At 33.3% G+C, this 24074-nt stretch overlaps 1 protein-coding gene across 2 annotated transcripts in view; it reads right to left on the bottom strand.

Moving 5' to 3' along the window:
• The window catches only part of LOC125059974 (protein limb expression 1 homolog), a 30104-nt gene extending 6872 nt beyond the window's left edge, over nt 1-23232 (bottom strand). The window contains exons 1-2 of one of the 2 annotated variants that reach the window (XM_047664704.1): nt 23080-23231; nt 22683-22716 (exon numbers count right to left, since the gene is read on the bottom strand). In XM_047664704.1, coding sequence (XP_047520660.1) covers nt 22683-22716; nt 23080-23091 — 46 coding nt within the window. In that variant the 5' untranslated portion in view covers nt 23092-23231. Of the gene's footprint in view, nt 1-22682; nt 22717-23079 lie in introns of both variants that reach the window. The other variant, XM_047664702.1, reaches the window with a different exon arrangement.
• Between the last annotated feature and the right edge of the window lie 842 nt (nt 23233-24074).

Below are 24074 nucleotides of genomic sequence, written 5' to 3'. Positions count from 1 at the left end.
TAGTTATTACTTAACTATATATACATAGTTTTATATAAATAATTCCTATCCTATTTTGATTATTTCTTGATAATTTATATATTTTACCTAAAAATCTTCAATTACCATTCCTCAAACAAACAATTGTTCTTTCACAACAGAGAAAATAATATAGATTAAAAATATAATGTTTAATTTATTCAATATGGCAACCTCCTCCGACATTTTGATCTTATGGATTGTGGCGTGGAAGAATTATGTTATTACACCCAAGACGACACCTTACTCACGTATGAAGAGCTTTACTTATATTTTATAAGGGTGTAAATAACGCTTATATTTTACGCCGTTAAAAGGTTGAGTAGGCTGTAATATGCTCAAGTTACACCTATTTGGGGGTCACCATTGACCGACAGCTATCCTTACGGCACCACGTCTCTTGGGTAGTAGGGAGAGGGTTATACCACAAACACCAGGCAGCACCAACAGCAGGGTGCGAACCAGCACACCACCTGAAGGGGGCATACGCCCCGAATGGGTCTTAATACTCGCGAGGAAGGGCATAACAAGGTCACCGGATCGAATATGTATATGTCAAGTTGGTAATTAGTGTGTTTGTGATGTCATGAACAAGCAGCGGATTATTTAAACAAATAACATACAATCAATTATATTACAATTATCTAATGGCTTTTGATACTATTTTATGTGTACATAAATAGCAATTAGACTTACTGTATTATATATTAAATGTTCTAATCAGAAATATGGGTCTCACTAGGCAGTAGTAGTAAGGAAATACTTCAGTGGGCACAGTTCCACATAGTGGTGGTGCGCGGCAAATACTGTCATAAAGAACGCTCAGTTGTGGTCGACGGACGTCGAGGTGATACGGGTGGAATTTCGTATTCTGCCTCGACGTCCGATGACGATACTCATCTGCAGGTATTAACAACTCTAACCACTCTCCTGTCTACTATATGCTAGATTTAAACCCTGTAAGACGTCTTATAAAATAGGAAATGTTTAAAAAGTTTTCAGTAAGAAATTAGTTTATTAAATTATTATTGAATAAGCTGAATGCTCTAGGGTGTAGCTAGCAAAAGACTTAAGATCTTAATGAAAAGTTTCTAAACCACTTAAGATTTTATCTCAAGAATAAAACCTTAAGTTTCGATCAAGCTGTTTTCGATTTCAACTTTCCTTAATATCCTTTTAATTGAGCATATTTAAATCGTAGAATAAGAATACAATATTATTAAAAATAATATTTGATTTATATTTTAATTTGTTTTCCAACCCCTAATGTCAAAGTTAAAGATACATGACATCAATATTTCTGACTAAAACCTACTCGTATGAGCGTAATGTGAACCTTGTAATCTAGCATAACATAATCAATGTAATAACGCGTCAGGAATAAAAAAGCACAACCAAATTATTACACTATGAATAAAAACATCAGAAGGAAAACTTGTTACTTTTCGTCATCCCCCGAGATATTTAAATATGAATAGTGAGGGAAAAGTGAAAAAACAACATTTGCCTTTGATGTTAACAGTGGAATAGCTTAGCTTTAAAACATTTTCCCCTTTTGATCATAGTGAACCGTACATGTTTGATAAAAATATAGCTTTACCATTATTTAAGATATATAACAATAATTTAATAATAAATAAACGCACTGAATTGACTAATTACTCTTAATTAATAAAACTTGAATTGTTATTAAAATTTTCGTAATCACCACGTATTGGAAAACGTGACGTAGATTTTAATTTTAAACTAAAAATCGTTTTGCTAATAAACTTTCCCGTGTCTGATATTAAAATGTGAATGGGTACTTAATTAACAAAAAAAGTGTGTGTGTGTCAGCTACGACGCACGATTGGAGTTTACTCCTTACGAACGACAAAATGGCGATAATGTTCTGTGGCTGTCGACCATATTTTCATACTAAAGGTGGTAAGAATATATGTTTTTATAATATAAATGTTTGTAGTAGTAATAAAACGTACCTACATCATCTATGCCCAAATAGTATTTTCTTTCTGTGACCAAAGTTACCTTTATAGTAAGAGAAGAATAAGAATGAACAATCATTTGACGTGATAACGTCTTTAAAATCGTTTTAGTCGGGTGACATGTTCAGAAACTTGTGTCACACCAAAACCTCACGAGCGCGATCGCAGGTATAACGAGAGAGAGACGGACCGATCTCCCGTCTCATCTCGAGCGCTGCCAGTCATTCTGTGAATGTATGAAGAAAAATGTATATCATAGTCGAATAAGTAAACTTGTCATTTTACACCCGAAATTTATCATCAAAAGTGTGAATAAAACGATAGATGTAATTTAAAATTTGAAAAAATTGTTATCTTCATTAATTCCTTACTTCCCAAAAACTTATATCACCAATAAGACGTTATCACGTAAACATCTCGATCGTAAACCTACTTTACAAACAACCAATATTTTTTTAGTTTTAATTTCACTGACCATTACTATTGACAAAACTCTATGGCACGCTAGACAATCTACTTTTATTTTTTACACCTGTCAACACTGACAATGTCTTTCTACATAACGCCTCAACTTTTCGTGTTACACATAACGCCTCAACTTTTCGTGTTACACTTGATTTTACTCCCCATAAAATTTCCGTACCGAGCCTTATAACTCAAATCGTCTCTTAAGGAGTAAACTCCAATAAACTCCAAAAATCTATTTAGACTTTTCTTTTCATTTGAATAAATACGTATAATAAAAGATCGCAATCGTATAAAAGTTCGAGCCAAACTTGACAAAATACTCGATTAATCGTAATGTTAACTAATTTAATGACTCTATAGTCTATACTCAATGATTTTAAAAGAATCGTCTATCACATTCAAATTATTATATCATTTAAAATTAGACGCCAGACTCCATTGTGGAATTGTATTGCGTCGAATCGTAAAGTTTTCTTCGAATTTTGTATAAAAAAATCTGATATAACGTTGTGTTTACGTTATTCACAACAATACGTTGTATACAAGAACAAAGGGTTTACTTCTTAATAGAGACTGTAATTAGTGTTATTGGACACTTACTAATGATAAAAATATGCTTTTTAGTAAGGTTAGTTTTACGTTATACACAAAAAGGCTGAAGATATAAGCAAACCCAAAAGTTGAAATAAAAACATGAAAATGTATAGGAAACACAATAAGATATTTAACTTGCAACAGGGCTCCATTGGGTTACATTAGTATCGGTCGCACGAAGGCTTTACGTGTCTAACCAATAAATGCTTCAGTGAATCGATCCCGTCTCGACACTCTAAGCTTTTCTCCGATCTATGAGCGTCATTCTTTACTTCCTGGTGGTTTCATATAAAGGCTAAATTGTTAACATAAAGAAAATTAGAGTACCACGTTTCCCACGGCTTTTTTGTGGTACACTAAATCTAATCTATTACTAATCTTTTTTCTGCCTCGTGATTAGCTACTACTTATATATTAATTGTGAGTCAATTAACCTTAGGCTGAGCAAAAACATGTCTGTTTATACATACTATTATTATTTATACCTTTTCTTTAGATTTTATTTTAGTTATAGTTGCATGTTATTTTTAGTATCTTTTTGTTAATTAATTATCCATCTCTTGTACTTTACCCTCTGTAGGTGTTTCTTTTTTTCTATTGTTCCAATTTAGGGTTGCCTGGAAGAAATCGCTTGTAATATAAAATAAGGCCGTTGCCTAATAACTCATGTTACCTAGTTACTTTTTTGTTTTTTTTTCTATATGTATAATTATGTGTATTATGGCAATGAAGTATAAATAAATAAATCTACTCCGTGGCAAAATTTTCTTTCGCATTACAAATCGCTATATTTACCTATAATCGTAAAGTAATCCGTTCGGTCGTTTTATTCACGCGTTCATACAGAGAGACGTGGCCTGAGTACTAGATTTTATATGTATACTGTATAGATTGTACTATAATGAAAGTGAACTCGAACATTTGATATATAATTTACTGATTACTAAACTATTTGTAGTTCATACACTTTTGGGTTGTATTTATTGATTTAAGATGCTATTTATTTTAGGTTTCGCAAAATAAAAACCATTATTATAAACAGTAATTGTAAGTATAATGTTTTATAATACTCTCTCTCTCGTTCTCTCAAATTGTGTTTGTGGTGAAGAGAGACAGGTAAACAGGTTTGACTGATTTAGCTTTTATGAATTATTTTATACTAAATGTCCTTCAGATATTACGAGAGATTTTTGTATGCCCCAATACTTGTCAATAATAGATTTGGGAATAAGGCAATTTTATTACCCGAACACCTTTATTCAGCTCACATCTCGACGCTAAAACCATTTAATCGAACCCTCCTACCTCTATAAGTATCTCAATACTGGTATAGGATATAGTATATTTGAAGTACTGATTCAGCAAAAAAATATTATTAGATGTAGATTTAAAAAAAGTACCTTTGTACAGATGGTGAAATCGGAGTTGTTAGCCTACTGCTGATTGAGGTATAAGTTTGTGTTTTATATTATTATAATTCATATTTCAATGACATTCATGTATAGGAAGGTGTTTGCAGGAACTTACAAGTATCTAAAATGATTGGAAAATAAAAAGAGTAGCGAAGTGTGTCTTGTCAGTTCTTTCGTCTGTTCTACGAGAGTAAGACTTTAAAATTGTAATTTTAGGGAGTGGCTTTTAATTTAAATTGAGAGTAATTTAATTTAATGATTTTTAACGTTCATAAGGGAGCTTTCGTAAAAAGTTCTGATGAAAAAGAAAACATGTGTGTACTTATGTACTTAGAAGTTATACTTCTTTGGCGTAACCAGATAAAAATCTTTTTCAAAAATTCTAGCCTACACTAACAATAGAAAAAAAAATTACTCTCATCATTTTTACCTAAAGTGCCAAAAGAAGTATAACTTCAAAAATTTAATTGCAAGAATTAAAAGCTTTTTAAACCGTGAAAAACGTGTGCTATTCGCGTACACACAATAAAATCTAACTTTTCCTTCCGTTATATCACATCATTATAAAAATACTTTTCAAACATAAAACAAATTTCTATATCTAATACATGTTAACCTAAAATAAGTAATGATCATGATATGGCAAAAACCTCTCAATATTTAACTTTCGCAAATGTTAAAGCAATTACCGGAGGCTCTACTCCCACAACATAATTATCATAATGATCGAAGGGAAAGCGGATAGGAAAGTGTTTCTATAAATACAATATTATTTTCCCGTTAAATTTATTAAGAGATTACGTTTATCAAAGTAGTGTTGGCCTAGTAGCTTCAGCTTGAGGTCTTAGGTGCGATCCTCGGCTTAGTGCTTATTCTTAAATGGCCGGCACTCACGAGCTTTCCGGCGTTGAGAGTGCCCACGGGCATATCGCTTAACATCGGGTGATCGTCTTGCCCTATTGCGTTTGTTTCTATATTAATCAATAACCAATGGACATTATTTCTGTCCGCATATTACACTAGCTCGTACGGTTAAGCGAAACGGTGAGGAAACCGGCAAACCTCAAATCCAATAATCAACGACATGTGTCAGACAGAAAGCAGAATTTTTCTATGAAATAAAAATGATCAAAGAAATGCAATCTGATTCTAAGACCTACTAAAGCTTGTAGCGCCGCTGGATTATTCTTATGTTTTTTACGAGATTCTTATTAAGACCTAAAAATTGATCGATTCCCAACTGACCGCCGGATCCAAAAAAGCGCTAATTTGGTTGTTTTCACATATCCCACTTTTCACACCCAAAATTCAAACCAAAGCAAGCGCTTTATTTATGCGTTTCATAAGAGCCAGATGCTAAATTCTGCTAAATGTGGCGTGAAAACGCTAAGTTAGCTAGTGTATACAAAAATACTCAGCATCATAATATTCTAGCAGACAAAAACAGATAAAAATGTTGATAATTTAAATGGAATTAGGGCAAGGTTGTCATATTCTATGTTGCTTCTATTGAATGAATGGGAAGCTTCAAAAGAATTCGCTTTTTTATGTTAAGCTTTTAAACTTTAATTATTAAAAGCTTCAAACAAACGATAAAATATAAATTTAAAGGTTCCAATCTTGTCGACAAATATAGTAGAAATTCGGCGTTTGGATTTTTACTCAACAAGGGTTAACGGGTAACGTTATATCTGTTAAGGAAGTTATGAAAACTCTTACTACTGCGTGTAACCAAACCCGCTGAAAGATTTTTCATATAATCATTTGACACCCGTGTTTTACGCTATCGTTTAATACTTATCAAACTACCTAAAATATACTATAATAGGTGGGAAAATGAACAACTGTTACCATTATAACTAAAATTTCTAATTAATAGCGAGTGAAGTTATCTGCAGATTGCTCTGAAAGATTTTTCATAGAAACATTTGACACACGTATTTTACGCTAGCGTTTATTACTTATGAAACTACTAAAAAGTTACAATAACCGGTGTGAAGATGAATAACTGTTACCATTATAACTGAAATTGCTAATTTATAGTGAATGATGTTATCTGCAGATTGCACTGAACGATTTTTTATAAACCATTTGACACATGCAATTTACGCTAGCGTTTAATACTTATTAAACTACTAAAAAGTTTATATAACCGGTGTGAAGTTTGACAATTGTTTCCTGTATAACTAAAATTTCTAATTTATAGCGAGTGAAGTTATCTGCAGATTGCACTGAAAGATTTTTCATACAATCATTTGACATACGTAGTTTACGCTAGCGTTTAATACTTATCAATCTACTAAAAAGATACTATAACCGGTGTGAAGTTGAACAACTGTTACTAGTATAACTAAAATTTCTAATTTATAGCGAGTGAAGTTATCTACAGACTGCACTCCCATTGGTACATCCCTGCGCTCTTAGCAATAACTCAAGACTATAAATAGCACATTCACACATCCTCGTTACCGTAATTCCCGTACGAATTATGTTTAAGCGAACTCTAATAGCGACGTATTTGTTAACAGTCAAGTCTGAACATGTAGAGTTATTTTTAGAAAGCTCGAATGTGACTCAGCGGTGTGTACCACACCTGCGGAGTTTAATAGAGCGTTCCTTGTTTATCGATTTTTTCCTTATAATATTACAAATTTTTTAGCAATACTACATAAATACTTTCTTTTGATTATATATTGTGACTTGAAGTAGACTATACAGTTTTGCGTCGGTACCATTAATATTTTAAGGCGTATAAGCCTGTGGAACTTTATGGGAATCAAACTCGCGGATCCATTAATCTATTGCGAAAATAGTTTTTTATTCCCTATGAATTTAAAGTGATTTGAATTTTGAATCTGGATATTGTTAGTAAATGCTTCAATCACCAAAGATTACAAATATTGTATGAAAACAATACTGGCCGTTTACAAATGATCTGTGTAAAATTAAAAAAAGTTTATGTAAAAATAACGCGCGAACCGCATACTTTTGTTATTGTTTTTACTTATTCTTAATTTGAATTTCTTTTATTGTATTGTTACGTATTTATGTATGTATTAGCGTGCTTAAAGTTAAAGGTATTCTTATTGTACGCAACACACACATACTAAGGTGTAAGTTGTTTAAGTGTTTCAGTTTGTCATATAAAATAAAGGTAACGTAAAACTTAAATAATGTAAGCTTTTAATTTGTAATATTGGTACAATTAATTTCTGTAAAATTCTCCTTAAGATATTTAAGTATCCAATCCCCTGTGAATAATACATACTAAAATCTCTCAACTCGTCTTTGTGTTTCTAACCTCGCTATATTTTTTTGTAAAAGGGTAAAGTGCCCGAAACCAGACCGCTAGGCTAATCTCCTGGACCGAATGAGATGCCAAAGACAGAGGATGGAAAAACTTGCACCAACAGGATATTTAACAATGAACCCATTTTAAGATGAGCATTCAAAATTTGTTTTCTCAACTTCCAACTCTGGCTGGCACTAAATTTCTTTTAAGTCAGCGTTTCTAATCAAGATGAGACTATAAGAAAAAATACTAAGGCAGTTCGGTATCATCATCCGCCGCGGACATACTTTATTGTTATTTATATGTGAATCGTAATTTATGAAGTTCAGTTGTTACCTAAACATATTTTTTGAAGTGAAACTTCTTTAGGGGCATGAGGGTAAATTTTTTACGGATGAAACGCAATAATAATAATATTGGCGTCACGAAGATGTGCAGCGTTTTTGTGGAGAAGGGAGAGAGCGATTGAGAGAGAGTGAGAATGGCGAATTAACTTATAGAAATTCTATTTTTAAAATTAAAATTTCGTTAAGAGAGTTTATTAAATATTAGTATTTATATTTTATGCAAAATAATTTATTGAAAACTCAAATGACGAATTGTAAATTAAAATGCCACGTCATTTTATTACCGAAACAATAAATTAAATTAATAATTTGTATTAATATGAATGAAATGCCTAACACTTTTTTTTTAACTTAATCATTAATTTTTACCAATTCTTGAAAGGCCGGCAACGCACTTGCGAGCCTTCTGGCATTGTGAGTGCCCATGGGCGGCGGTATCACTTAACATCAGGTGAGCCTCCTGCCCGTTTGCCTCCTATTACATAAAAAAAAATCGTTCTTAACAGACACACGGCCTTACGAAAGCGCCAGCCTGCAGCACTGCTCTCACGTAAAACGAAATAGCAATATATTAAGAGACCAAATGTCTTTGTTTGAAGAGCCCTGTGTTATCGTATAATAGGATTCGTCTCGTCCATTCACCGATTCAATGTGACAAAAAGTAAAATTGAAATCTTTTGTGTATTTTTAACATCGTAATTTGGTTTTGAATTAAACCAGCATCGTATAAAAACGTAGTAATGCGGTTCCATTACTGTTTTTTATAGTATAGGGGGCCAACGAGCCTACGGAGTACCAAAAAAGGACAGTCATCATCATGTGGACACCCATATTAGTGGGTGCATTTCCGGCCTTTGAGGGAGGAGTATTCTCTTTGTTTAAACAATTGGAGATCGTTCCACCCAGGGAAGATCCACTCTAGGAGTGTCTCCAGTTCGCTTGTCCGCAAAAGAAAGCGTCTTGAGAAATGGACCGTGGAAGACTTCCACCAAGGTGATGCAGATAAAACTTTGAATTAGTACTGCTCGTACGGTGGTGAAACGAGGCAGGAGGGATCAACCCAAACAACTCCTTAGAACACTCTCCGTGGTAGAGTTTGTAGAAATGCATAAAGACGCAATGTCTCTGCGTAGAAAGAGAGAATCAAGCCGATCAGTAATACTAATATAGTAGTTGGAGATTGACAATTCGACAAGCCCTTCTGAATTTAATTTTTTTGTGAAAACTTTAGCAGAATACTTCTATAGAAATATGGTAATTAAAACATAGGTCAAATCTACAGGAGTGGCCGCAGTTGTAAACCTTGTATATCAGTTAAATAAGTAAAAAAGTTTTTATAGGAACTAGTTGACCCGGCGAACCTCGTACTGCCTAATAATCAATGAATGTCGTGTTATAGTTTAGCTGAACTGAATTTATGATTTTATGAAAGTAATATAATAGAAAATAAATATTAAGTTTACTACTTTATTAAGCAAAATATAACAACGATTTGATTTGTTTTAAGTAGCTCGATATAGTTTCCACAAAATAAATTTCTGAATATATATTTGACAACCAAATCCAAAATATGCCATTATCATGATATTTATATCATGTCGGTTCAAAACCTTTATTTAAATACATTCTTTAATTTGAAGGAAGAGTTTACCGTATCGATGAAATGAACATTCAATGTTTAACAGTTACGAAACTTATGAACAGTTTGTATTAGATTTTTTCATAAATTTTCCAATGTTTTTTTTACAACAAATGTTCCTTTTTTAAATATTAGGGTTATCGTAAATTATAAGCTACAACGGATTAATAAAACAAAAACAAAGATTTATTTCCTTACTTTAACCGGAAAATATGCAGAGCATGATAATTTTCTCTCCAATATTCTCTTTATATTGTTGAGTAGGTTAACAAGATCATTGATGGATCGCTCCGCAGCCGATGCAAATGAAAAAACTTGCTAGAGCTCTCGTGCAGAGATTAATTCCGAGATCTTGTGAGTTATGTAAAATAAATTGAATTCATTGTTTATTGGAACAAAAGTAAAGACAAATTTTTTAAACCCTTGAACGACAGTGTAGGTTATTTTAATTACGTTTTATCAATACATCTTTAATTATAAATAATTAATAAGCGTATATGTATTGTAGGTCCCATAATCATAGTTTAAATATAGTTTTCGTTTGTTTTTGTCCTTGCCCAAAGTTGGCTTGGACGGTGAAGATAATCATGTCTAAGACCCACTAATCGAAGGGGATTAGAAACAAAATGCTGTTCATGAAATAAGATAAAATAAATGTATTATTCTGTCGTCACAAGTCCCTTTAGCCATGGAGACTTCATACATATAAATTTAAAACTTTTGTCATACATTACGTCTTCATTATAAACGTAATAGCTATGGGGAAAAAACCAGTGGCGCTAGAAGCTAAATTTCATCAACGGATGTTGAAGCAGAATACAGAATTCAAGCCGTAACACCACGACGTCCGTCGTTCCTCAACTGGGCGGTTTTTTGATGCATTTTTTTCCGCCTTTCACTACCACCATGTGAAACCAGCTGCCCACTAACGTATTTCCGAACCAACTCGACTTCGGGTCTTTCAAGAAAAGAGCGTACACATTTATAAAAAGCCGGCAGCGCATTTGCGAGCCTTCTGTAAATGTGAGTATCCATGGGCAGGCTCAAAATATTATAGAATATTTATCACGCTTTCCCTACGAGTAAAAATAAATGATCAAGCAACATGTACAGAAATCTGAGGTTTTTTTTATAGAACAGCAAACGGTCTAGAGGCTAAGTGATAACACCGCCCATGGACACTCTCTATGGCAGAGGGCTCGCGAGTGTGTTGTCGGCCTTTTATTGTCCCTTTGCAAAGTATAATTAACATTCAGATACATCGAATCTCCTTTTTATTATTCTATACACGAGTACACTGTGAAGGCTGGAGGCAGTAACAGCAATAACATGAGGATTTTTCGTTTAAAATCTTTGCATTGAATTTTACAGTGCAATAACAAACTGCAACTCCAATCACATGCTCAAACATCGGCATCGTATCTATTTACACAGATTTATTTACTACCGAAATGTTATTTATTGAGGATTTTATACGAAATCTGTAAAGCTCGGCGCAGACATGGTATGAATAACTGCAGCGCATCATTCGTCACTATACTTAGTTCAAATAACGGTAAAGAAATTTTGACTTAAAATGCGTTAGATTGATAGGACCTACTCGAAAATTCTATAAAATAGATACTATACATTCATTGAAATTCATTGCCTCTATTTATTTGTCATTCCTTTCGTAATAGCTACTTACGGACATAGATCTTGCTAATTCAATTTAAATGTTAGGTACGACCAGTGTGTCAAAAGAAACCGAGCATAAATATTCTATTTATGTAAATTTTCTGGGGACACTTTGTATTCTGTGCCCACTGAAATAGGCTACTCAGCAAGATTTTAAAAACGATTTCAAATTATTTATTAGTGACTATAAGACAAAGATAAATGGACGAAAGTAATGAGAGCAGCTGGCCCTATGTTCTATAAAGCTAGACACTGAGAAGAGTGGAGTGAAGCTCTTAGAGGAGGCCATGTCCAAGGACAAGCTGTAAAATAGAAATCGCCGATTAATACCGGTTTGCCGAATAATTATTGGTGTTTATAGTACTTCAAATTTGTATGTACTAGGATAAGAATTTTAGAACAATAAAGGCTATTATTTTTATTATATGACTCTACAAATTGTTATTATTGATTCAAGAACCCGCCAAAAAGCTTCTCAAGACAAGATGGCGTCGCACCCTATGACGTACCATTCCTTTAAACATGTAAAAATCAATGTTTATTAAACGCCAAGACAGTATTAAAATTAGACAGACATATTACTTACAACCATGCTAAGTTAAAGCCGATTCGACTAATCTGTGACCGCTTTGTGTCATGTCACTAACAATTCAAAATCAATATTTTAACCATGGGTTTCTTGATAAATTAATGATCATTTGTAAGTTTATACTCCATAACGCTACTATGTATACAGATTATTCCAAGTAATAGTTAGTTTAATACTGTCAAATTGCGCATTCGACAATTACTTATACTGTGTGTGCGGAAATCTCAAAGCTTACATTCGTGAGTACGGAATAGGAATATGCACGATAAATATCGCGCGCATCACGACCACAGATTTAATATATTTGCTTAGTTTCGAGATAGATAATGTAGTTTTAGCCTCGATACATGTGCTATGACCTCCTTAAGTGATACCACCATAGATAATAAATGTTATATGCAGTCGTGAACAGGCGCATTAGCACAGATAATATTGATTTTTATATACTTGTAGTGTGTAAATTAGATAGCCCTCTTTGGTCTCAAGTATAGCATTGCGTCGAATTTTCTACAAATCATTATTGATTAATTGGTCTGTATTGCCTTATACACGAAGTCAAATTTTTGGTTCTTAGAAATGATACTTTCTTTGCTATCAGTGTATCATTTGTGTATTGGTGCAAAAGCGGGGGCGACCCAATATGAAAGTCGACTACTAAGCTTAACCACTGAAGAATTTCCGAACCAACTCGACTTAGGTACCAATTCTTAAAAGCCCGGCAACGCGAGCCCTCTAGCATTGAGAGTGTCCATAGGCTATCACTTAACATCCGTTTGCTAAAAAAAAAACAAAGCTAACATAAATCGTAGTTTATTATTTTTACATATTTTATTAATCGGGTACTATTTTACGCATTTAATTCATTCTACATTTGACTCGCTTGAATATGATTATGCATAAAGTGGAAAGCAAACTCAATTAGCAATCCCAACTGGAAATCCTAATAGATGTGATTATAACTTTCCTTTACTGTACTCGGTGCCAGCTTTGAAATATAAATACTGGATGTTTATTAATAATTACTGTATAAACCGTAATATGCCGTGCATCTCTAAGTAATTTGTATGCAATCTCAATTTCCGTAGCGCTATGTCGCCACCTTGGGAACAGTACAAAAACTCAACATTTAATTGGTATTATAATATACTTCTACTTTTCTTTAGCTCTAGAAAAGAGTTGCCAACATACGAAACCAGGTTAGACCACTTTAAGATATTGTCATTGGAAAATCGAAGACAATAATTTGATAATATCGAAGGTTTAAGATGTGGCGTTAAAAATATATGTATCAGATTAAAACATTTGATAAAAATATCAGAAACGACATCCGAATGGATTTATTTTTATATTTATATTAAATACACGCATTACACTATTTGTAGAACCGTCAGCTCAACTCAAAATCTGTGCAGTAGTTATGATTTCATAAAGACTGACTCTAAACTTCAAAATGTGGCGCTGTTCAAAAACGTGACTGTACGAACATAATTTTAAAGTTCTAACATATTTTATTTAAACAATATTCTTGCAAAGTAACAATAATAATAAAACGTAGATAAATACAAAATTAAAAACATTTTAAATGTCTGTTAAAATTATTGTGTTTTTATACCCTTACAAAATAAACACATACATGTACGCACAGATACAGGCCGTTCATGGTAATTCTTTGTTAATTGCAACATTTGGTTTTGTAATTTTTTCAAGCTGTTACCTAAATAAAAAAAATAAAAGTTTGGCCCTGTGGCAGTCTATAAAGTAAATTTAAATATCAATGTTAACTTAAATATTAAAAATTTTTATCAATCACATTAGATCTATTGATTATTTTTAAGTTCATAAAAGCGGATCGAAGAAGCTTTAAGTCTGAGTAGGACGTATGAAAGGAAAATACAATAAAAGGCTTTAGTTTGTTACGTTAACAATACCAGGTTTAAAGTGTACTTTGCGATATATTAACCTTCTTTGAGGTATCTTTTGCAGCATATTCCTCCATTCGCTTTGTGGAATTTTCACCAAATTACCTATTTCCTGGTATTGCTTTTTGTAATTACAAGTTTTGATATGGGTTAATTTATATATTGCCTTCCGTGATACTCAATACGAAATCTTTGTCTTTAATTGAAAATCAAATGTAAAAGTCTTCAAAAGACAGCTTAGTCTATGTAATAGGGGGCAAACGGGTAGGGGGCTCATCTACTGTAAAGTGACACCCATGGACACTCATATTGACAGAAGGCTCGCAAGTGCGTTGCCGTCCTTTTAAGAACTGGTACGTTCTTTTCTTGGAGGACCCTAAGTCGAAGTCTTTATTTCCGTAGCAATTGGAAATGGGGGGCGGGGGATCTGCATGGTGATGACGTCGCAGTACTTACTTTTTAACACATATGGCAACCAACATTGTCTTTGAAAATAATATTTTCAAGGATTTCTTTAAATAGAGAATACGTTTAAGTACTTAGAACTGAGTAGGAGAATTACCGCGCGTTATTCACTTGTCTAACATTTTAAAAGAGCTTTGCTTACTTTTTCCCACAAGGGGGAGGGGAGGGGGAGATAAATATATGTAGTAAATATTCTTAAGTAATACTTAAACGGCACTATATAGGCCTATTAATAAGTTTTGAAAGCCGGTGCCAAGCAATAATAGTAGTTAGTATCATTTTTGTTAAACAATCGACGATTTTTGGCATTGGAACCCAAGACTTCATGTTTTGCAGTCGACAAGTTAGCCACTACACCTTAAGGGCAGTTAATTTAGAGGTTAGCGTGACCGTAATAGCAATTTTAATCACGGATATAATAAAAATGTTCCATTTAGTTAAAACAGTTAAATTGATTTAATTGAGCTCTAAACCGAAGATCGCATTTATCAATTATCTATAAAATAACAGTTCTTGCTCATACACCCGGAAAATAGTCGCAACTTATACTCTAGGAGCTGCTGATATGTTTTTAATATGATTATTATGTAACGAGCTTTGAAAATCGAAATTAAAAAATTGATCATCTATAATTGTTATTATTAATTTGTGTATGGATTTATTATTATGAAGTTTATTTAGGAATACATTAAATTCTTTTTGATATATAATATGTTAAAATACCTAAAACTACTTTAGTACGGTTAATATAGCTTTATTAACATAAGTAGTTTTACAATAAGTTTTGGAACTTTTCTTACCATTACAGTGTTAACACAATTTGATAGGAATAAACTAAAGAGTACTTTAGTTAATATAAGAGACTTTTTTAAAATACATAACAAGTGGGCAGGAGGCTCATCTGATATTAAGTGGTACGACCGCCTATGGACACTCACATTGCTAGAAGTTTCGCGTTGCCGGCCTTTATATATACCTATAATACTAATTTACTTTTTATGATTTGTAGATAATTCTTAAACATTATTTTTGCCCTTTACTTAAGTGTATTCTCGCTCTTGGGCTATATTGTATGGCAGTACGGAGATGTAGTAACAGTAAACGCTTGAAAGACATATTGGTAATAAATTGCGCGTTCACGTTAAATCTGACAGGTTTCCCTATTGTACAGATAACTGTTATTTTATATTTCATATTATCTGTGAACCTAAGTCTGTGGATAGACTAACCAGTTTGTGACTAGAAATTTTAATTTTCTGATGTTGTTGCTATTGAAGTATATTCGACTACATTACTTACACTAGTTACACTGCTAACTTTTACTCATATTATTTTTTTCTACTATTTATTATTATTATTACATTATTTTTCTTTTTTTGTGACTGAGGCGCAAACTTGCTGCTGTGGTCGCTGGCAGAATGACCAGCGCTGAAGTTTGCTCCTCAGCAAAATGCTGAGCCCTGCATTACAACCACAACACACGCATTACACACTAAAAACGTACCTGTTTCTTTAAAAGAAAAAAAATGTTATCTTTTTTTTTATTTTTTTTATTATTGTTATTTTGTGTTTTTTGTTAATAATTATTTTTTGTCTATGTCTACTGGAAATCGAATCCAGGGTTTTCGCGAAAAGTAACTGCGGCTTTTAGACTAGCTTTTTTTTTACAAGACAGGCAGCATACAAACTGGAGGCTCACCTGATGTTAAGTGATACCATTGGAAACTCAATGCCAGAGGGTCGCGTGAACCTTTTATGAATTGATACGCTCTTAAAGGATCCTAAATCGAATTGGCTCGGAAATACTTCAGCCTGCCTATGCAATCACGAATTTTTGTAATTAACAGATTCAATATACAAAACATGATCTTTGATGACCGCCATATAAATTAAACACGACAAAAATACTCAACAGATACAGTGTATAGATACACTCTATATAACGACGAACTCGCTTAAGCGTCGAAATCACTCGGCTTCGGTTGGTTTAGCTTGTCTTCCATACAATGATACATCTACATAGCATAACACCCATCACTATTTAGTATTGTCAATAACCATAATTAAGTTTTTAAGTTGCCGAAATTAGTTAAAACTGCGTACGTTCTTCTGTCCCTTTATTGTCATAACCCGTAAGAATCTAAATTGTCGGCATCATACGTACTGCACTTTCTAAGAAATCCGTTATTATGTTTACAAATTGGGATTGCTTACACGTGTAGACAGAATGTTGTTAGTACGAGTCATGGATATCTATACGTTATCATATTCGTAGTCACAAACTTTAAGGTGCAGCAAAAGACGTCACACGAAAATAACAGACTAAGGGCCTGTTTCACAATGTATGTATAAAGTACCAAATAGCTATGTAACACATAAATTATTTGGAAGATAAATTGTGCTATTTGACATTCATCGGACTCATAACTTATGATGGACTTTATGTGACGAATAGCGCTATCTGACAGTCGTGAAACGCAACAATAGTGTTTATCCTACCAATAAGTAATGAATAGCTAATTTAGAACTTATGTAGAACTTATCTTTACATTGTGAAACAGATCCTAATTGCAATAGCGTTGTAATAAGAATTGTTTTTATGTAATTACAAACACTAGTCTAAAAATAATTTTCAATAATTTTCTTTTTCTAATACAGATTTTTCTTCTTTTCATTTAGCGACCACTCTGAGTAACGACAAATTATGCTCAGTCCCTTGAGTGTCGTTATATAGAGTATTTTAAAATTCATTAACATTTGTTGGCAATTGGTTATCCTAAACGATTTTAAATGTTTTGAACAAAGGCAAATTTATGAATGGATAATTTAAAATATTTACAGTACATAATTTCGTATCGCACTAACATTATCTCAATTCTGTTTACCAAGCAGTCCCGCATACATTATCAATGTTATTGCAATCTTAGAACATTATTAGTTTCGCAAATATTAATTGAACGATGTGGAAACTCATTTAATTAATCGCTTCGATTCCCTGCTATACACCAATGGCCATTCTGTATGCATTTCATAGGAATACAGCCTAATAATAACATAAAGCCTGTTCATAATATCAGGCTGTTTTTTATCTCTTTTCTATCTCCTTTTAATATATTTCAGAAATGTATTAAAAAAAGCTGTGTAAAAAGGCTTACTATAAAGTTAACGATTATCTAGTTGATAAAAGGGCCTAAATAATTTGCGATACTTATTTTAAAATAAGTGTTGTTTGATGATTTGCTATTTTAAAAGAGTACCGAGAGTTTTTTACGCCGGCTTTTTCTCTCGGCCTACACGCTCTGTCTTCTTTGCCGATGAGTAGGGATGCCTACAAATTCTAATTTAATGACGTAGAATAAGTGATACATGTATCTTATGTTCCATAATAAACATTTTTTTTTTAATTTTTTTTTTACAGGGACACGATCAGGCAGTGTGAAGCTAGGCAGCAGTGTCAAATCTCCCCTTTACTTTCCCCTTCCTACCTTTGTCTTTAAAAAGGTACTTTCTTTGCTTTAGGTCTGGTGAGCTTGGCGTCTCCCGCCGTCTTTATGCATTTAACACTCACCCATACCTAAAAAAATATAACGTGAGGGAACCGGCCTTAGACCAAAAACTTCGGCGGCGTGTGTCAGGCACAAAAGACTGATCTTGCCTATTATAAAAAACAGATCACGAAATAGATACACAAATGCCCATTTCATGAGGCTGGTGGTTGAGCAAATTTTATTGGATATTATAATTGAATATTTATCTAATATTATCATTTTCATTCATTTCAAGTAAATAACTCTTAGATTACCGTATTTATCTTGCATTTTTAAGTAAGGGGCAGAAGTCTCGTCTGATGTTAAGTGCTATCTTATTACAGAAAGATCGCAAGTGCATTACCGGCCTTGAAATACTTTATCTTATAAAATTTAATTATAGTCAGTGTTAATTAATTAAGTTAATTAATTATGTCACCTCACCTCTATTAAAAATAATTTAATAAACCTTAACAAACAATATATCATAATATTTAATACTAACACAATTATAAAAACAATAACTAACCTTAAACTAAAATATATTTTTAAAAGGAGTCCCTTTAGGCAAGGTGCCGAAGATACTGGCAGCGTTCCCCCTTTGAATAGCTAGACTAATTCTTTGTCCGAGGTAGCTGCCAGCTCTTCGGTCTCCTGTGATGTCGACAAACCTTTTTATGTTTCCTTAAAAAGCCTTATGGCGCTAGGACCCCACGTACCAAGGGTCTCGACACCGAATGGGACAAAATCATATTCGGAGCCTAGACCCCTGTACAAAAATTATAATAATAAAAATAATAATTAATGTAATATAAAAAAGTAAAAATTCCTTTACAGCCTTTTCACTGTACAGCAAGCATGGTCACGGGCTGACTCTGCTATAAATACAAAGCTAATAGTTATTTCAGTTTTCATAAATCCTAAAGGAAAATAACTTTTTTAAACGGTACAAAATTGCGGGCTATTGCAAAAAGATTTAAAGAAATTCCCTCATTTTTTGAAACAATGAAGGAATTTCATTGAAATATTAAATATTTATAAAAGCAAGCTGGTGCACGCGATCACGTCTGCGTTTCCACGGTTTTTCTACTTTTGTTCTTACGTTTTAATGTTTTTGCAACTCGGCCGTACACCAATGGACATTTCTAAGTGCGCATTTAACACTCGCTCGAACGAAGGATCGCGAGAAAACCTTAGAGACTTAGACTCTAACCGAAGTAGGTAAGGCACAGGAGGAGTTGCCTATTAAGAAGGCAATATACGATTTTTTAACAAGTCATATGCTTCAAAAATATCGGTATCAGTAAATAAATATTCAGAAATTTTAGGTTCAGACCTAAAAAAGTTATAGCTCCACTGGTTCTTTAATAAAATTTTTTTTAAGAATAATATATATTCGTTTAATCTACATATGTCATCATTAAAGATGACTGAAAATGGCACATTTCCTTTTTTATTATTTCTTTATAATAGAATTATTTGTTAGTAGTTAGTAATTTTTTTAATTTTTATTATGTGATTAGGTATTTCCGAATTCATATTTGATTTTTGTTTCGTGTGTAAATTTTATACCGTTGTTGTGTATTCTTTTCAATTCAGGGTCCCCTGTTAGGACAGGATTTTAGTAGCCGACTACAAAAGTTCGCAAAAATATCAAAAGAAATTTTTTTTATAAGGACAAAATTTAAAATCTCGCTTTCAACAAAAATATATAGACATAAAATGCTACTCATTTAATATAAAAGATTCCGGTCGATGAGTGCAGTATAACAAAGAGGTTCTAAAATTTCCAGCACATTTTCACTTTGAGATTATTTTAATATGGCACCGGAGGGAAAGAGCGGAAATTTTAAACGTAAAATCACAATGCATAAATTAAGGCCCCTTTGTATGTGACCTATTAAAAAAACATGACTTTTAAGTACGATTTTTATTTTGAATAGGTATTTTAATATTCTTTATGAGATATATTTATAAATCTACTAGCTGACCAGGCAAACGTCGTTTTGCCATGTATATCATTTATAATAAAAAAATAGGGGTTGATTGTAGAGGGGTGAAAGTTAGGGGTTGTATGTATTTTTTAATTTTAATGCTGTATCATAAAAACAGAAAAAAATATCTAAAAATAAAAAAAAATATTTAGGGGTGGACTACCCTTAACATTTAGTCTAAAATATATATATAAATATAACATTTAGTAAAACTAAACGCCATTTTTTTTTCATCTTTAATTGTCTATAACTTTTGCAATTTTTTATGTGCTAATACACGCTTTTAGCACATTTTTCTAGACGTCATTCCGGATCCAATGAGCTATAGCACATAATTTTAAGAGCAGTCTCTCTATTTTGTTCCATTTTCAACTTGTCGACTAAACTAATTTAGGGGGACGAAAAATAGATGTTGTCCGACTCTCAGATATGATTCTCAGAATATACACACAAAATTTCATGAGAATCGGTGGAGCCGTTTCGGAGGAGTTTAACCACAAACACCGCGACCCGAGAATTTTATATATTAGATATGTATAGAAATCACGTGTCACGGTATCTGTAATCGTACCTCACAAATGGCTCAACCGATTTTTATGTTATATATTTGGTATATATGTAAATTGACAGTTAAAGTTTCTTACGTCTTTAGAATAACTTATATTTATTATATTATATTTAACCTTAAGTTAGCGTAAACTATATTCAAAGCCTGTCATCATACGACAGACTATTAGAAATGTCTAGCAGAAGATGGACTACACGAGTTACCCAATGGAAAGGACCACCAGGCAAGAGGCGGAAGGGGAGACCCTTAGACCGCAGGGAAGATGATCTGAAAAGTTCCGCTGGCATAAACTGGTACTCCATAGCACAAGACCGACAAAAATGGGCATCTTTGGATGAGGCCTTTACCCAACCGGGGTTCCTGTTAATTCATAAATAAATAATATATATATTACTAACATAATCTAAGCTAACCTACTAACAAAAAACATTTTTTTTCGTTACTGTAATATACTCGTAGCAAGTACCAAATATTGTAAAACAGGAAATAAAAAGGATTTTTTTTATCCAAAGACTAGTTAAATTACTCACAAAGTTCTATATTGTAAGCTTATATATTAAAACAACAAAAAAATATTAAACATTGAAATTAAATTACAAGTACAAAAGAAGAATATGGTCACCAACAAAGTACTCAAAAACGAAAAGTGTTAATAATTGTGTAATTGTAAGTGTTTCTCCGTCTATGTTTATTTATTTAATGACTTTGCTTTGTACCTTAACGACAATGCACTTTTAAAACTGCATGTTGGTAAGTTCAGTGCAATTAGTCCAATTTCAACTTCAGTTCTACGTAAAGAAGATATACAAAATCCAATTAGCTTTCATCGAAAAAGTCGATAATTATTTACAACCTCAAAGGAGAATTGAACAAGAAAGTTCGAAGCTCCCGAATATATTATCATTCTAACAAAAGAAATTGGGAAAAGTTTTGTGGCAAGTTAGAGTACAATGTAAACAATCGGAAAGTTTCTCTAATCTCGAATCTTTTGAAATTCTTATTTACATCCCGGGTACGTGACGAGGCCTCTGTACCGAATTATATTAGTAGATCGTACTCCAAGGCAGAAAACTTTACGTATTTAATGCACCCGTGTGTGTGACCAGGATTACGTACAGAATAACGTTAGTAAAATGGACCGTCAAGGCAGAAAATTTTCGCAATTAATGCATCTGGGTGCGTGACCAGACCTACGTACAAAATTACGTTAGTAAAATGGACCGTCAAGGCAGAAAATTTTCGCAATTAATGCATCTGTGTGCGTGACCAGGATTAAGTCCAGAATAACGGTAGTAAAACGTACTGTCGAGGCAGAAAACTTTAGGCAATTAATGCACCCGGGTGTGTGACCAGGCTTACGTACAAAATTACGTTAGTAAAATGAACCGTCAAGGCAGAAAATTTTCGCAATTAATGCATGTGTGTGCGTGACCAGGCTTACGAACAGAATAACGTTAGTAAAACACAGTGTCGAGGCAGAAAACTTTAGGCAATTAATGCACCCGGGTGTGTGACCAGGCTTACGTACAAAATTACGTTAGTAAAATGGACCGTCAAGGCAGAAAATTTTCGCAATTAATGCATCTGTGTGCGTGACCAAGCTTACGAACAGACTTACGTTAACTTATAATCAATATGCAAAACTTTATGTAATTAATTAGTAAAACTTATGTCTTTAATATGAGGGCACAAAATGGTATATAAATCCTTCTTTGCTCTTAAATGCCTCCTTTTTTATATGATAAGGGGGCAAACAAGCCTACCGAGCGCCCAAATAGGGCATCATCGCAGCCCATGGCCATTTAAGTGGGTGTGTTGCTGGCCTTTGAGGGAGGATGCTCTTTTTTTAAACAAGAACTGTCTAGCAATGAATAGACATAGAATATAGATGATAATTATAAGTTATGGTTTAAATAAACCTAATACCTATTTTTTAAATTCACTTCATTAATCACAAATATCTAATAATATAATTAAATATGATAGTTACTTGAAAAGTCTAAAATATATAGATATCTTTCAATGATATCAGTGTTAAATAATAAGAGCCAATGAAAACCTGTATATTAACTAAAAAAATCACTCCGAAATTGTTTTTATTTGCTAAAAATAGTTAATGGTGCGACAGCCTTGTTACGGAAAAACATAAGTAAAAATATGTTAATAGACAAAAATAATAAATATGTACCTTTATAAGCGTTCCTTTTCTGCCACATTTCAAACTAAAATGAATGAAACCTCTAATTAGGAACTTTGCACGCGAAATAATCTAATAATGTTGCAAATTATGCGAAAGCTTTATTCAAAGAACTTTTCTGCATCGCAGCTTTAATTAGCATTTTGTTTACGGCGTGAAAGCTTGGGAGTCAGCTGATTCACGCCTCACTGTACCGCAAAAACCTTTTATGTCACGAGAGTTATTGATGAATCAACGAAATGCTTGAATCAGGATCCAATTAGAATAAATAACGGTTTATTGTGGATTAAATCGCGAATTATAGTTTCGAACACGGGTAATAAAAGCTTGCAAAATTGGAAAGGTACACTAAGGTATGAGTCATAAAACAAAGGATGCGTTAGCTGACCTCTGTAAACATCGTCGTAGAGCGGCGCGAGAGTGTCGGGCGCGCCCCAGCGGGACGCTTCGGGGTAGACCATGGGTACACTAAGTCATCGCGTGGCACGTGCCTCTGTGCCGACGGCTACGCGCGGACTGAGTAAGGAGTTGCGTTTGCGCATAGGCAGTGTTGCTTGCCGCGCAAACGGTGCCTTTATCCTTGAGAGTTTGATAAACTCGGAGATTTGCGAAATGCGGCTGATTATTATCGTAACTTGATAATACTTATAGTTTATATAAAGTCCGCATTTCGAAACATTTCTTCGATAACGCCGTAAAACTAGGATTAGTAAATTACTCAAAGTTTAATGATTCAAAAAATATCTTACTAATTTTAACACGATTATATCAAATAATTAATGCTACTGCTTTTAAGCGAACTTAAATGTAAATAAATCGGTTGTAATATGGTAAATTTGAAGACTATTTTCCGTCGTAGTTCTAAACAGCTTAATTCACGGGTAAAGACGGCAGGTGGCAACCCACTATCTTGGCCCCCTCCCGCCCTCCAAAGCCCCCTTCCCTCCCTCTCGCTTCACTTTCGCACGGTCGCGAACCCGCCGCGACACTAGTTTAATTGCAAGCGCTGCAGAACCGGATTTATTGTCTCGAATCTCGATACAGCCTCCGCTGTCATGGCACTCAGTGTATAAATTAACTCGACTGTGAATTTAAGTAAAATTTGAGAGTGATTGCAGATCACGTCTAAAAATGCATTGTAGTCGCTTGAATCATGATAAAGTCACTGATTTTAGACCTGGATGTAATAATTTATACATTTTCTTTAATAGCCTGTTATAAATTATTATTTTTTATCAATCGTAAAGCTAAGTAAATTTATAAAGATGCTATTCGTTTGTATATAAAATGATATCGCTAAGTAAGCAGTCAACGTATCGTAACTGTCCCAATCAAGTCGAATGCGCAAGAGTGCAATTACTGTGATATGCGTAGAAGAGACAT

This window comes from Pieris napi, chromosome 20, assembly GCF_905475465.1.
Source record: "Pieris napi chromosome 20, ilPieNapi1.2, whole genome shotgun sequence".
NCBI lineage: Eukaryota > Metazoa > Arthropoda > Insecta > Lepidoptera > Pieridae > Pieris > Pieris napi.
This window is presented reverse-complemented; position numbering and strand designations above follow the sequence as displayed.